The sequence below is a fragment of the Ascidiella aspersa genome, chromosome 2 (assembly GCF_963924565.1).
Source record: "Ascidiella aspersa chromosome 2, kaAscAspe10.2, whole genome shotgun sequence".
In the NCBI taxonomy this organism is placed as follows: Eukaryota; Metazoa; Chordata; class Ascidiacea; order Phlebobranchia; family Ascidiidae; genus Ascidiella; species Ascidiella aspersa.
Window position 1 is genome coordinate 24,883,975 of NC_139448.1, and position 16,142 is coordinate 24,900,116.

General features: G+C 34.2%; 1 protein-coding gene across 1 annotated transcript; it reads right to left on the reverse strand.

The window, feature by feature from the left end:
* Positions 1-1,496: 1,496 nt before the first annotated feature.
* Positions 1,497-13,158, reverse strand: LOC146164463 (uncharacterized). Its single transcript, XM_083380728.1, has 21 exons — positions 13,030-13,158; positions 11,626-11,761; positions 10,765-10,927; positions 10,159-10,282; positions 9,863-10,039; positions 9,659-9,693; positions 9,483-9,596; positions 9,171-9,278; positions 8,688-8,807; positions 8,249-8,478; positions 7,925-8,077; positions 7,593-7,853; positions 6,991-7,281; positions 6,656-6,754; positions 5,777-5,908; positions 5,521-5,645; positions 4,395-4,602; positions 3,910-4,033; positions 2,987-3,150; positions 1,929-2,099; positions 1,497-1,855 (listed from the first exon to the last, which is right to left on the reverse strand). The coding sequence occupies exons 1-21, from the start codon at positions 13,044-13,046 to the stop codon at positions 1,643-1,645; spliced, it is 3,165 nt and encodes a 1,054-aa protein (XP_083236854.1). The 5' UTR covers positions 13,047-13,158; the 3' UTR covers positions 1,497-1,642.
* Between the last annotated feature and the right edge of the window lie 2,984 nt (positions 13,159-16,142).

Below are 16,142 nucleotides of genomic sequence, written 5' to 3' on the forward strand. Positions count from 1 at the left end.
TAGTTACTACATAGGCTAATCTCTTAATAAACTGGTTTTTAACGAATAAACTAGACATTTTTCCACATTTACTCTATTATTTTGCCCAAGGCGGATTGTACGTATAAATAGGGAACAATTAAGTATGTGGACTCTTAAGGCGTGTACTCTTAAGGCGTATTAAAATTGACTTTATATATCCACAAAAATGGTCGTCACCATTATCCAGTGGCATTAGCAATAAATGCTCCTTATAAACAGCAGTTTCTCCCAACCTTTTTGTTGCTGTGAGCTCGTAAACTATCTTAAACAAAACTAGAATTGATTTACTTACCCTTTTTTATGTCTAAAGTTATCTTAATACACATTAGAAGGATATTTTATAGCAGTATTTTTATGTCATGTTATCTTGTTTTTCACTGAAATGTTTAAGTGGGGAAAAATGTTTGGAGAACTAAGTTGAATATAAATCTTGGTAAAAAAGTTTTTTTGTGTGTCACGAAACGGGTCTAATGCCAATCGTTCCTGTTTTATTAGACAAGGCGTTTAGACCGGAGCTATGCTTCCATTATATATTGAAAACAAAAGTAGACTAATAGTGGCGCCATTAACACAACTCGTTCCGTTCACTAAAACAATCGTTATAAACACAATTGTCAGCCCTGCGCTACTGGCTGTTGTTTTTACCCCTTCTACTACTAAAGTTTGTGTTGTTTGTTTATTCTTGTCAACTTTTGATAATTTCCTAATAGCACACGGCGAATCCCCCCGACCCCCCAGGTTGGGAACCACTCTCTACACTACAGTACTATATGAACATTGTTGCGATCAAGTAGTTTTGCACTGAATTTAAGTCGAGGTTTTGTCGAAGCAAGTCAATATCGTCGAAAGTGGCCATTCGAAGAAATTATTTGAAGAAAAAGGTATTTTAATGTCATTTGAACAAATCGGTGAAGTCAAGTAAAGCTAGGTCTTATCAACATAACAATTAGGCTTAGCTTAGTTGTAAATAATATTAATAATAACAATGTGCAACAATTTTGCTTCTCAACTGGGAAAAAAGAGACTGCGCTCTGGATCGTCAAAACTGATAAGTGATAATATTTATACTATGACTGCGCCGTTTGCACCATTGTGACAATAATTATTATTTTTGTTTAACAAAACATCACTTTCAACAACATTTTAAAAGATCATTTATTTATGAGAAATGTATAATTATTTAAAGGTTTTGCTGTAAGATTAAATCGTTTTATTTGAAGTAAAAAAGTACACAGTTATAGTTTTCCCTGTATTCAAAAACGTGAACTGCCGATAGATCAATTTTAAATGAAAAACTGTTTTGCGTAAAAGTCGATTAATATCTACAAATGTACAAAGTTTCGGAAGTAAACTTTCACCCAACCGTAACAAAACCTTCTGTGATATTTTTTTAGGTATTTTAATTGTACATATTTAACCTATATAGTCAAACATCTTTTGGACCATTTTTTAAATTTTGATAAAAAACAACAAGTATAGTATAAAAAATACACGAGAAAAACATATATTTTTTATATTTAAAGAATTATTTACTTAAATTTATCTGAAGAAGGATAGAAATGCCCCATACAAATGACCGTGGTGATGGTTTTAATATGTACTATATATGTTTGTTTCTTGTTTAATGTTTTGGTCCTCGATCACTATGTTGGTTGGAAGTTCCTCGGGTCATCTTTGTGTTGCCAGGATACGACACCATGCTGCCAACCTGCCTTGGGTCTTGAACCCCGCGACCACTCATTCTTTTCGCCAACTTACTTCGCATGAACGCGTCAGACCAGGCTTTCCTGACATTTTGTTGGCGAAGGCAGGTGACGACGAATATTGTAAAACCCTGTCGAATTGTTAAAATACATTTAAAAACATATTGGACAAACCAACATGCATACTTGTTCTATACTAAATACCTGAGAAGCGTTAAATACAGAAAACAGCCACGCCATAGCGGTATGAAAAACACCGTCGGTGGACACCACCATTAGATAACCGAATATCCACGTCAGTCCAAGGCAGGCTGCCATCGAAATCCCAAGCTTTATCTCGTGCCACAAGTTTTGTGTTTTAATCGTCGATTGAAGCTGATGCAACAAAACGCATGTTTACCAATTCAATCAACCCGCCCTTAAACGTGCGGAGGTACATTGTTTTTACACAACGATACTCTTGTGGTATTCCATTATAAGTACATCAATTTCCTTTATTCCTAATAAAATTGACTATGTTTAACTCTTGAACAGTCGATTAATCTGTAATATATCCAAGGTTTGCGTGATGTAATTTACAAAACGCTTTTTCTACTATAAACCTTAATTAATCGTTTTTTAATAAGGTACCGATGGCTATACATTGTATGACAGTGGTCGGCAATATTTTTGTCGTTGCGCAAAAAAATCTTTCCAGAGCTATTACAGGCCCACTACGCATAAAAACAAAACAGGGAAGGTTCCAGGATTTTTGTTTGGGTTTGATGTTTTAGAGTAAATAGGAGGAGAAACATTTCCCAAATGAAATGAATAAAAAAACATAGCAATATTAAGCAAAGATCGTAGGGCATCACATTATTTTGTGGTATTTCATGAATTGCTATACTTTTGGTGCTGACAAAGCAATGCCATGCCAAACTTGTATTTTCTTCGTAATTTTTAATTTTATTCTTAAATTTTTGTATGGCATTAATGTTATTATAACACGAAAAAGTTTTTCAAAAAGGAGTATTATTTGCACTTATTTCGTGAGCCCAAAATACTGTAGGCTGCTTTGTTGTTTAATATTCTTCTTCGTTTAATTAGGTAATCTGGCTTAGATTTTCTTAATATTTTAAAATTGTTCTATATAGTAGAACGCAAACACTAAGCCAAACCTATCAACAGTGTGCGCAAATAGAAAGCGTTTTGTAACCATTAAATTAAACAATGTTCTGTAGGGCCTGGTTTTAAATTACTCTGGTATATTCTTAGTGAAATACCATTTTTCTTTTCCAGGTGATTCTTCTTAAAACAAGATAAAAGACGACCAAGTTGTAAAGTAGCAGAACTGCCACTGGAAGGAGAAATGTGTAGATAAGTGCGTCACCTCGCAACCAACATGACGTCGACAGACGGTAAGACGATATACTTTTGGATGTCGTGTCTGATTTAAATATATTAACGTATTAAACCAGAAAATACTGCTATACTTTAGGTGAGGTAAATTGGCGCCATTAAGTAGTAGAAAAACGGAGTCATGTGAGCTTCGGCGATTTGAATTAATTATTTTATAATCTCTAGTGGTATTATATAAAACAAAACTAAAAAAAACATTGCAATTTTTGGGCTTGATTAAATGCAAATTGATAGTAGTTATTCAGTAATACACTCTGGGTACGTTGATTAATTAACAGCTCGACTAAAAGACGAGCCATTGTGTTAGCTTAATTTTAGTTTTACTCAACTGATGACCTGTCCGAAAAAATGTTTTAATGCGAAAGAACAAACTAACACGGGTTTGTAAAGACAAAATAGTGTTAATATATTTCGTCAATTAGGCGGATAAAGTACTGTTTTCATAATGTGGGAATTTTTTAAAACATCCTGATCTCCACAAAGTAATTTTTTACTTTTGGGTCGATGCCACTTATATTGGGAGTATAGACTTGCCTTATTCTGGCAAATATATTCGACATATAATATTATCGATAAATATTTTCAAAATAAGTAATGATTTTATTCGAAACGGATTGCTTGATCGTTTGTAGAATCAGACAATTTTTCTTCCCTAATTACCTGTGGGAAAGAAAAGCTATATATGTTATTACAAATTATGGCTTAGGTCCTATCAGTAACGTGCTAAATAAAAGAGTCTCTATATAGCCTATTTTTTCATTCAATTAGGAAAATATTGACAAATTACCCGTACCTTTTCGATCGACGTGGAAGACAAAGTATGCTACTGAGATTGTCACAAATAATGTAGGAACTCCATACGCAAATGTCGACACTGCACACCAAAAGTGCTTTCGAATGTAGTTCAGCAGCTAGATTATTCCAAATAGTATTAAATCTACTATATCAACATGTAAACTGTTTTAGAGAAACCGTGGGTACGTTGCACGATCGCGGGCCATTTTGAGTCGAAATTTATTAAGTCGAGTTGAATATCAAACGAAGTTAGAATTACTAACCCCCCAAAATTTGTAAGATTCATGAAATTTTCGTTTAGTGTAAAGTTTTATCAACGTTTATTTAGATTTACACCCGACAAAACATTATTGAAAATAAACTACACCTAACAGTTGTTTAACTTTTTGTTTTAATATTCCGCAGTTCAGACGGATTTACCCCGCGGGCCGCAGTTTGTTGACCGCTGTACAATTTTGGTTATAAAATATATGTTACCGTCACAAAGGCCAGGTACATCGAATAGCTGTAGACTGCCATCCAGCACCACGAACTCAATAGGAACCAGTGGATCATGGCTGTAATCACGTGACAAGCGATAGGGTCGTCCGTTCGTTCGATTCCCAACATGAAGGTGACATATGCGCAGAGCAAACAAGCGCACAAATTCACTATAATCGGGGTCGGTCGACGTTGTCGTATTTGCCTATATACGATGTAAGCTATAATTAAAGAAATAAATATTCTTTGCAAGAAAAGGGATTGAAGTATGCAAAGAAAATATTTCCTGTATTATGTTTTATGTCCAACAGTTAGCCTAAAGCTTTACATTACTCACTCACGCAATATACTCATATAATGTAAACATAGAGGTCAAAACACAATTTTTGCGTTTTAACGTTGAATGTTTTGTTCAGCGGGCGCTGTATCACAGGGATGGCCCTCAACCGATCTAGCGGTATTTGTCATCGTCTTCGACAAAAACGATTTTGCAATATATTAAACCGGTATGGTTAAAAAATTCCAATTCTTTTTTCAATAATTATACAAAAGTAGATGCCAAAAATACACCAAAACATATTTCAAATTGTTCATTAAATCACACAATATGCAATTGATATTATATTTGCATTTGTTAAACAATTGCAAATTTGTTGAATGCCAAAACTTAAAAAAAACACAAATAATTCCTGTATTCATGAGCCTGTACCTGCCCAAATAAATTTATGTTTGTAATGCCCTTTTAGTTTTGCTTGTATTTGCTACCGAAATATGCTAAGGCAGAGGTTTAAAACTGTACGCCTCCAAGCCTTGTTTCAATTTACCAAGTGAGTTTTAAAACGATTCCATTTTCCATCTAAATTTAATTTCGTCAATAAATGTTTACAGATACTAATATACCCCAACATGTATATTCAAACATATTGATACTTAGAATCTGTAGAAATTGACATGTTTTTCTGACAACGAACATATTCAAAATTTTGCTTTGTTGTAAATGTAAACATTTAGTAGGATTCCTATCGCTAGATCCTTCTGAGGGCAACGTAAGAAAACGAAATTTAAAAACCACTATGCCAGGTTATTTATATTAAACTATATTTAAATGTAAGTAAGTATTTACTTGATGGAAACGTGAATGACAATGGTGAGGACAAGACAAACAGAAGAAAAAATACAAGCCACGTCACTTAAGATATTCAACGAATTCCATTCCTCATCGTCATCAAATTCTTCGTCGCCCACATTCTAAATAATAAATTATTATACAAATTAAACTTTTACATTCCTAGGTACTGTACTTTTAGGTATCTTCATAAAATGCTACTTTTTAAGCTAAAATATTTTTAAGCTAAAATAAGTGTATAACATAAACTAACCATCAGTAGTGCAAATATTGTCATGTGATCACATTTACAAACGACCTTGAATGAATTAAAGTAGTCAAGATTACAACCTCTCTTCGACCACCGATCTCTCGTCTCGTCCCAAAAGACACATTGAATCGACGTCTGTCAAATAATAGGTTATTACTAAAATTAGAGAATAAAAAACACAAAATACGTTTAAAACCTGCTACTATTTTGGCTTACAGTCATTTAACTCCATCACTTGGAACAGGACTTTTAACAATAAATGTATATAAAGTGCACACAATAGCCTTGCATTTACCGTTTGCAACAAGAGTTGTACAAACAGCCTCAAACTGTTTTAAAACGTAAATTTTGCAACATATTTAATTGACGACGTGAAAAAATACTTAAATAACAAATAGTTGTGGTTCTTATACACACTTCTTTATAAATAAAATATTCAGTTTTAAAAGATTTTTGGAGTTGTAGTGAAAAAACATCTGCCTATTGTCCACAAAAATTGCTAAACCACACAGCAGCAGGGAGTTTACGATAGGTAGCAGTTCGTTTGTTGTAAGTCGAACGTGACTTATGTAGAATATACCTGAAGTAAATATGCTGATCGTTGTAAAACGTTACGACTTGATGCTTGTATATCATTCACATTACTGATTTTGATTTCGAAATGGTATTTTAACAGTTGGTTGAACATAATTATGCTTACTTAACCTGAATGACCAATAAGAACAAACGTTAAAACCGTTTTTTAACAAAATATTTATCTTTGTGTGCCGCACCAAATAGTGCAGGAAACGGTTCTCCCCAAGTTAACGAGAAATTTAAAAGAATACATTTTAAAAAGTTTTACAAACTTATATTTGCATATTAATGTCCACACTTTTTTACCATATTTCCAATGCCAGCGTATATTTGAGGGTGGTACTCGATCGAAATCGGCTTTTTAAGATGTGATGTGTCGACCGGCTGTAAATTAGCTGCAATCATCTGAATGAACAAAGGAAGTTAGCAAACTACTGTTCTTTAATCACTGAGGTTAACAAACTATAAAAATGAAACTACAAAACTTAAAATTATTTAACCTGTTTTACAATTTCAATTAAACAACATGTTTAGTTTTTTGTTGCTATGGTAAAACACCCTAATTTATCAGTCAGCTTTACTGTAGTTTTCATTCGCAGTAATTTTACAGATACAGAAGTAAGAATAGTTGACAAACAAACCTGGACTAATCGGATCTTATCCAAATCTTTTTTTGCCTTTTCCGCTTTTTGCACGACCAAGGATGCTCTCGCATTATTACAAAGTCCAGTCGTTTTAGAGAGCTCTGTGCAATTCTTATCTGTTCGGTAGTTAGCGGAAGGTATTTCAAGCGTCACCGGTGTGCTTCGTATTCCATTAGTTTGTTGAGAATAGAGCAATGGTGAAAGTTTGACCGCGGTGCTACAAACACTTGGCTTATCGGTACTGCCTTGGCAATCTTTATTGGCGCTGTGTTCATTTAGTTTCCAAACCTTTCGGTAAAAGCATGGTAGCATATTAAAAGTTTAAAAAACAACCATTCGAAAATAAAGGCAAACAGCAAAGGAAAAGCGCCAGAATAACTAAGAGTGTTTTTTGTACGCTGCTTATTGTATGTTTACTGATAAAAACAATATACATTTTTGTTGTAGGTAAGTTAGGCTCCATTTAAAGTTTAAACAGAGGGTATCTCTATCCTCTTACATATAGTTAATTTGTCTTGTTCATGTTTAGTCTTGTTATGACTTTCTGTTCTTGACTGCAACATTTTACTCAATGTGTATCCTATGGAGGTTTGTTTTACCTGAACAGATATTCTGGTGGTATCGATCTCGATCATTTCCTCATTTTTAGGAATTTCAACGGTATTTCCCATGACCAGAACCGAATTAATTATTGTCTTTCTCTCCATCCAAATATTTTTATCTTGTATCGAATAAGATTTTAAAGGAACAGTCGTATTTCCCTGAGTGGTCGTATTTTCATCTGATTTTTCATTCATAACTGTATCACCATCGTTGCTTATTAAGTTGCTTGCAACGTTCGCGAAGTTGGCCAAGACATCCTGCAAATGATGCAAATAAAACAGGTCTTAAATTTCTAGCTCAAAAGAAACCTTCAATTAATTGCACATACCACGGTCGATGACATGTTTAGCTTGCTGATTTTATCGAGAATCATCACAGACTTGTCTTTATCCATTGGATCAATTTTATTTGACGTAATTATGGCTAAATTATTGACCAAATTTTGGACGTCTTCTTCGGTAGGTCCTAGATTTGCTTCAAGCTGTAAGAAACCCCCCGAAATAAAGAACTAATTTTTCCCGAACAATTAAACACTCTGATTAAAAACTTTTATAAGCACCGAAGGCCCCTCAGATATAAAAAAATCTGGGTACATGTTAAACAGGTCTTGATTATCGGCAACAGCTACATAATAGTTTTTAGGTTGTCTTACTATATCATCCAATCTTTGTATAGTGACGTTGCACATTACGTCGTTGATTGTTTTGGGATCATAGAAAAATATTGGAGTTGAGGCGTTTTGTCGTTCAACGCAGCGTACTGACGATTTCGATTGATTCTTATTGGGACATTGTTCCAACGAATACGAAGTTAGTTTCACCCATGTTCCTGGGTAATTTATCACGCCGACGTTCGCTTGACGAGATATCCCGGCACAGAATCCTTGTTTTAAACAAAAATTCAGCAACTAAAATTAATTTCTATTAAAAAAATAATTTCTCACATTGATCTGACGTTTACCGGTTTACTGGAGCTTACCAACCCGTGCCTAATGGCAATATCGAAACCTAGTTATATTGCCTACGTTATTTGTTCTTTATCTTGGCTACCTTGGAATATAACACCTTACCGATAATAAAACCCGGCTTTACCTGTGCAGTATTCGTAAGGGTCGCCACTATAACCCGGTTTGCAAACGCACTTAAATGATCCCCACAAGTTGAAACAATCTGCATTCTTTGCACATGGAGACGATAGACACTCATTTATATCTACACAACAACAAAGTGTAATGGTTTAGTTTGTCAAAATATTTATCTCCCATCTTGTAATGTTATGAAATTTCGTTATAAAATTGTGGGGAAACATTTACGATTTTCTTGCCAAAACATACAATATTGATGTATTTGTTTAAAAAAGCAAATCGACTTTTCTTGGTTCTTAATTTAATCACTTATTTGGACAAAAGTCACAAACAAGGGTCAAATTACTACAAGCATTGCCCAAAGACCCCCGCAATAAAACAAGATTTATCACAGAAAATAATGTTTGCATATCAAAGTAAAAAATAAATTGTTTGCTATACACTTTTACGTAAGTTTGGAATATGTTGTTCCAAAATCTTAATTCGTTACCGTCGTGGCAATGATATCCGTGAAATCCTTTTTGACATACACATCGTTTCGAGACGTTAAAAATACATTTGCCATTCCAACATGAGTTTTTGACACAATCCTGAGTCTCTACAAAGCAAATGTGCGTAAAAGGGTGCGAATTATTTTCAATATTAATTTTTTGAGAGGCGTATATAAACATACTTTTTCTCAACGTTAGGTTTAGTCTGGTAATTAGTTTAAATAATGTTATCTCGTTAAATATTTACAATCTGTCGCATATGTTAACATAACATTTTGCTTGTAATAGACATACCACATTTAATCACAAACCTATTTCACACTGGTTTCCGGTAAATCCAACAGGACATCTACATGAGAAGAAATTTGTTCCCTTACTAATTGAACACATACCGCCATATTGACATGGATTGGGAAAGCAGGGATCTAGAAACAATTTCCGTTGTCTTGGAGCACTATTACAAGCATTTAAGTAAATAGGGGTATACCTGACACAAAAACTTTCACACAGTTTTGTTTGTACCTGAAACAAAAGCACTATAGTTTGATTAAGAATTATTCCAATATGGATGCCAATTTGTTATGGGTTAGGCACCGGTACTAACATAGTAGAGTATCGGACGAGTACAATTACTCCTACTTGGTATCTAAACTAAAAATGTTTATAATGAAAGGGATATTTGAGAACTTACCTTCTTTGAGTCGCCAGTGATCTAGCGAATGTGTAACAAATCACATGGACTCCAATTTGATCTGCAGTTGGAATCCAGCGCAAGGCAGTGCACAAAGTATGTTGATTTTTGCAATTTCCTAGTGGTTTGTGCTTAATGCCGCCAGGTCCAAGAACGAGCAGTTTCGGAAAAGTGCCACTATACGTGAAAAACGTGTTTTTATAGTAAAAAAAAATTAGGCAAAATTTATGATTGGAATTTGTGTGATCTATAGCCTACGCGCCTTTTATTGTGAAATCCATTTTGTTGCATATTACCTTTCTCTGTGCTTCACACTTACATCTGGGATTAAAAGTTTTTGGTTGACTTTCAATCGATATTCTTCTTGCATAGACGACCGTTCGGCCTTCAAATTTGATTGAGCTCTGTTAGTGCCATTGACTAAAGATTACACAAAAGAAAAATTTGAAGAAAAAAATGATTTATGATGACAAAAGTCGGCAACAGCAATGCCAACCATTTTACCACAATTGTTTTTATTTTAACGCACTGCTGCTGATATGTCAAACTCGCAGTAATATACCACACTTAATCAAACACGTCAATAGATTTGGGGGTGAACGAGAGTGCAGTAATACTTCTTATGTGAGTTAAATATGTCAAGCGATTAAACCAAATTAAATAACCGTTACCTCATGTAACTTAATTACTTAATTTATATATTTTCTGTAAACTGTGCTGCTTGAATTTTTTCTGGTGTTATACTTGAAGTTTTTTTTGTCGCGTAATTTGTCATATTTCTCCTTTTTTATTACCACGCGGCTAAACCTCCACGCGAGGGTTTATAAAACATAGGCTTTTTAACCAGTAATATTCCATTACGTTTTGCCGTTATACATCTTAAGTGTGAAACGACTACATACCGAATATGTGGAAATAAAGAGGAACAGAGCTCATTGCGTCTTGTGTGGTGTAAAGCTTTCCGTGGAGTGAAGTGTCTTTCCTTGGGTAATCTTGTAGCATCAAAGCCACCAAAAAATAACCATGCAGTCTATTTTTCGGAATGTAAATCAACTCACATGAAGCCTAAGCAAAAATATTTATTATAAAAGAAAAAAACTTTCAGTTTTCGTATTCACTTTTTGACTTCCGGTTAAAATGCAAGAAAAGCAAAAGATAAAAAAGTATGCGACACCTGTGGATTATTGGGCTACCCAAGATTCTTAATTGTTTTTACCCATTAATACTATTATATTATATATCATAGCAAAAGCGAACGCTGTTAAAAATATTCGAGTTTTAAACGTTTGAATTTTTATGTTTCCGTGGTGCTATCCAAACCGCATCACAAAATACTAGTCTATACTTAAGTGAATAGATCCCCGTCAAAAAACGTCGATGGAAATGTCTTAAGTCAATGACTTCACTTAAATTCAATTAAGGCATTGTTTTTAAATGACCTGACTTGACTTAATTCAATTGTAATTTGGGTTGAAATGAGGTGTTTTCATTAGGCAAATTTATTTTTATTAAAATTAGGTTAATGTGTAATTATGACTTGGCTGCAACTTGACTTGGTATTTATTTAAAAAGACTTGACTTGAACTTTTACTATGAACTGTTTAATAAAAAAGTACGTCTCTATGAAATGAAGTTAATCTATTATTACTATACGTTTGTTGCATAAAACAGTTGTTCATATTATGACATCACATGAGAAATTCAGTTTTGTTGATGGCTAATTATTTTTTCTTCGAGCCTAATTTATGACATCAAAATTTTACCTTATCGATGCTAAAGTATCGTGAAATATTTGCAATCTCTCCGCACACTCCGTCAAGCGGACAAAAGTGACACATAACGGTATCATTGTCCAGATCAGCTACAACGATTTTCAGCTTGGTGGTTTTGTTATTAAACCTGAAAGAAAGAAACAAACAAGAAAAGCGTGTTCATTTTTTTAATTTTTTAATGCTACAAATATTGTCGGGAAATGAAAATTTCTTTAAAGGGCAGCTTTAATGGATCACCACAAGGTTGTTTTGCCGTACATGTGATAATTTTTAAACGTGTAAACTGTAAACACTAATGTACACATTATTCGTTTATTAGGGTACCGTACGCAATTTGTTCATTGACCTTAAACAATAAATTGTCTTTAAAGTTGACGTTGGCCGGAAGCGATTGATGGCTGCATTATTACCAGTGGTGAAAGTACAACTAATTTTCTTGCCGAAACGATAACAAAGTTTCTTCCGGAACGCAAATATTTTTTTTTATAGATGACGTTAAAAAGTTAAGTCATAACAGGTCGTCTAAGCAAGTAAACTTCGGTATCCCAAAGTTATCATCCGATAAACTTTTGAATAGTTTTATTTTATTTTATTTATATATAATTTTGGTGTTTCGTTGTGTTTGTAGTATATTAGCAGAACTGACGATGCTTTTTGCGTAACTATAGTATTCTGCTTTTGTTGAATAAAGTTGTTTTTGGATCTCTTTTACAACCTTTGTGGTTTTGCTTGAATCTTACGATATGGAGAAGAGATCAACAACTAGCAATGTTGGAGCAGGCTTAGATCCCAAAATTAACAAAAATAGTAATAATATTATTATTATTTCATCAATTATCATCCGATGTATCACTCAAATTAATTTCAGTTTAAATGTACAATAGGAGATGGTCGGATAGCCTAGTGAAAAAGGAACGTGGCCTGCAAAAAAACTTCTTTACCTGCACGGCGCACCTGAACAATGTTTCGCTAAAATTATTTTGCCGGAACGCCGTCTCGGACCGTCTGGGCTTACGTTCACCACTGCTTACTATTATATATTTCTACCTTATGAGTTACAACTTACGAAAGGTTATTTAAAAAATTAATGCCATTCTTCACTTGTACTGTGTTCTAGTTGTCGCGGTTCCAAAAAAAAAATACTTAAAAACCACGAATTTATATTTCTAACTTTTTATAGTAATATGTTAACATATTCAATTTAAAAATATGTCCTAAGAATAATCCCCCACCTCCCATTCTCAAAAGCCGGAAAAATTGTTTTCAGTATTCCCGATAACAAGTTTTGTATCATTTAATGCGCAATTTTACCTTTCTTGAAAGCTCTAACCGCGGTGTTGGCTTTTTCATACAATATTCAATATTTTCTGTAATCAATATAAGGCGAAGTCTTACGTCACTAAAGGTGGCATATTGCTCACTGGCGAGGAATTAGGACGTTTCGTGTCAGCACGAATTGCATAGTTAACAATCAACGAAAAAGTCTGCGACCTGTCGGACAATATATCATTGACTCTCTTCGTCACTTGGACAGAAAAGTTTCTGAAAAAAACACATTTTTTGTTATTTTGGAAGCAAATCCAGGGTGAACTGATTCTAGTTCGTTTAACAAGAATTACGAAAATAGCTCTTTTAATAACCGATGTAAAATGACATTCCTCATAATTACGATAGTGAATCGGAATGATATTTAGACTGCAATATCAGGTAAAAAACGAGTCTACTTACAGAACTCTTTGGACAAAACAATTATTTTGGAAAGTTAATGTAAATTGTTTTCCACTCCAAGACCATCCCATTCCTTCGTTTTTGTGCTTCTGGTAAGACACTACAGAATGAAAAACAATAATCATATATATTATATAGCCTATATGTATTATGCAAACTTTAGATAAAATTGAAAAAAAATTGACTGGTTACATGTTATTGCCACGAAAGCAACTTTAGGATTGCTCCGAAAGAAAAACAATTTTGTTGGTTTCATTGGCCATTAGCAGGGATTGATGTATTTTTTTGTCATATGCGCTGTATTTTCATATTTATATTCGCTGAAGCTTGGAAACTTTGTATTACAAACTCAAACCTGTGGGGGCGGACACCACACAATCGTTCGTACAGTTGAACGGCATACTAGGTTCCACTGCTTTGTTTTCAATGACATTGCTGTGGCCATATAGAAATGTGAAAGACAGCTAAAAAATTAAAATATTTTCATTCAAATAAATGTTTTCAGAAAATCACTCTATTCATGGGTCATCTTATTACGGCCAGGGTAGCTTTACTTATTCTGAGGGCTTCGACTGAGACGGTGGTGAGGATCTCTAGTTCAGTGCTTCGCAACCTTTTTCCACATGCGGCACACCAACAGAGCTAAAACAATTCGGCGGCACACCAACGAAATATGTGTCGACCGACAACAAACAACAATAGCAAATATTCTAGCTAGTCAAAAGAAAAAGGAGGAACATATCAAAAATTTTACGTATTGCATTCCTATATCTTCTAATTTTGCAAACTTCCTAAATTTCTAAAGCCGGTCAAATATTTGAAAATTGTACCTCCTTGAAATAGCTGATTTAAAAACAGGGGACTTTTAAAAGCATCCAAATATAAAACCTGACATTGGCGGTTTGTTGATTTTTGCCTAAATTATTTTCCGAAACAGCTGCCAAGACCAATTATACAATCACAAAGTGTCCATAATATATTTACATTGATATTTTATAGGTTTTATTTCTCCTTTCCACTTTAAGGTAAAGTTTGAAATCAGTTGAGTCTGCTAAACAAAATATTTTTATATTTGATTTCCGGCGATTGAAGGTTACACAGGTTTTACAAAGTTTTAAATATTATTAAAAGTTTATAAAAATTACACTTGGATTATTGCAAAGTCAAAATACCTACCTTGGTAAGATTAACATTTTCCGCGTTAAATAAATTGATTATTAAATTGCACCATTAAAAACAAGTAAAACTACCGGGAACGTCGCGGCACACCGAGCATGGTCTCGCGGAACACCAGTGTGCCCCTGCACACCGGTTGCGGAGCACTGCTCTAGTTTGATTAATTGCCTTTAGTTTAAAAAATCTGAAATCTTTTCAATTACTAAAAATAAAACAATAAACGAAGTACTTTGCAGCTCTATCGCCACCTTATGTTTATCGACTTAGCTTCTTTAGGCGGCGCACAGCACGTACCTGCGGTCTTGATTCGGTGTAATTTTGTCCAGGCCGAAAAGAAATCGTCGCACTTTGAAGAGAGTTTGCTAGATGCAATGATAAGGCGCCGTACAGAGTGCTGACAATCATCCCTACCACGTACATTTTGGGTAACGAGTATACCTTACCTTATGCTTTTCGCCAGTGTAACAACAAAAGCGAAATATGAAACAATTATGCCCTTTGAAACGGTTTATTGAACTTTAAGTAAACAATTTGCTGTTTACGACATGTTGTCGATGCGGAGTGGTTGCCGTTTTATATTCTGAATGTGCCTTTGTAAAAAAATACTATTACAAAGATATGGAAACAATGGATACGGGTTGAACGTTTGACATCCTGGTTGGAAGTGCAAACCGCAAGATATGTGTTTACGGATGTCTTCTTAAGGGCAGGCAAAGGTGACTTAGCAGCTACTGTTTATATTGTGTAGACATCGGCCCTTTAAAATAATGCACCTTTACAATAATGTGGGAAGCGCACCTCCCTCGTTCACCGCACTACGGAAACCGCAGAAACCACGTACCACGCACAAACAAATCCTAAATCCCCCCAAATTAAAATTTTAAGGAGTATATAATGTGTTAACCTTTGCCACTTGTATATAGATTATCATACAAGGTTTCTTCTTGGACAATAACATACCTACAAGGCATGCTCTTATATTGACCGCATGAAAAAGGACATCGCAAATTATGCTTTCTGCGCGTACCTTTTAGAGTTGTGCATATAGATATCGTATCACCCTAAGAAGGTCTGTGGAACTTCTTCCAAATCAGAATATTTTTTTTACAGTTTCATTGATGTTTGTCTAGCCCAATTTTTAGATTTAGAGCAAAATCTTGATTTTTCAACTTTTTAACGCGCACTCTGTGATATTTAAAAGTAGGTGTTGCTTGCTGATGACGACAGAAATTGACGTCACAATACAAAAATACTTCACGAGTCTGCTGTTTTGGTCTAAAAAATGTGAATGTGAAATGGAGTCGAAATACATCCAGTTGCACAAACGTTTTATTTTTAATTGAAATAACTTTCTTTTTGAATAAATAACAAGTCTAAGTCAAGTCATCAGTTTCGCAAGTCAAGTCCCAGTCAAGTCATAACTAGAGCAAGTCAACTTAAAGTCACGATAAAACAAAACGTTAAAACTTTTAGAATTTTTAAACTAGTACGATTATGAACAATAACTGAACTAAAAAGACAAACGCAACATCTAGCAAGCGATTTGTTTTATGTGCAAACATTTGAACAAATAGCTCGATTTTATAAAAGCAAATACAAGAAAA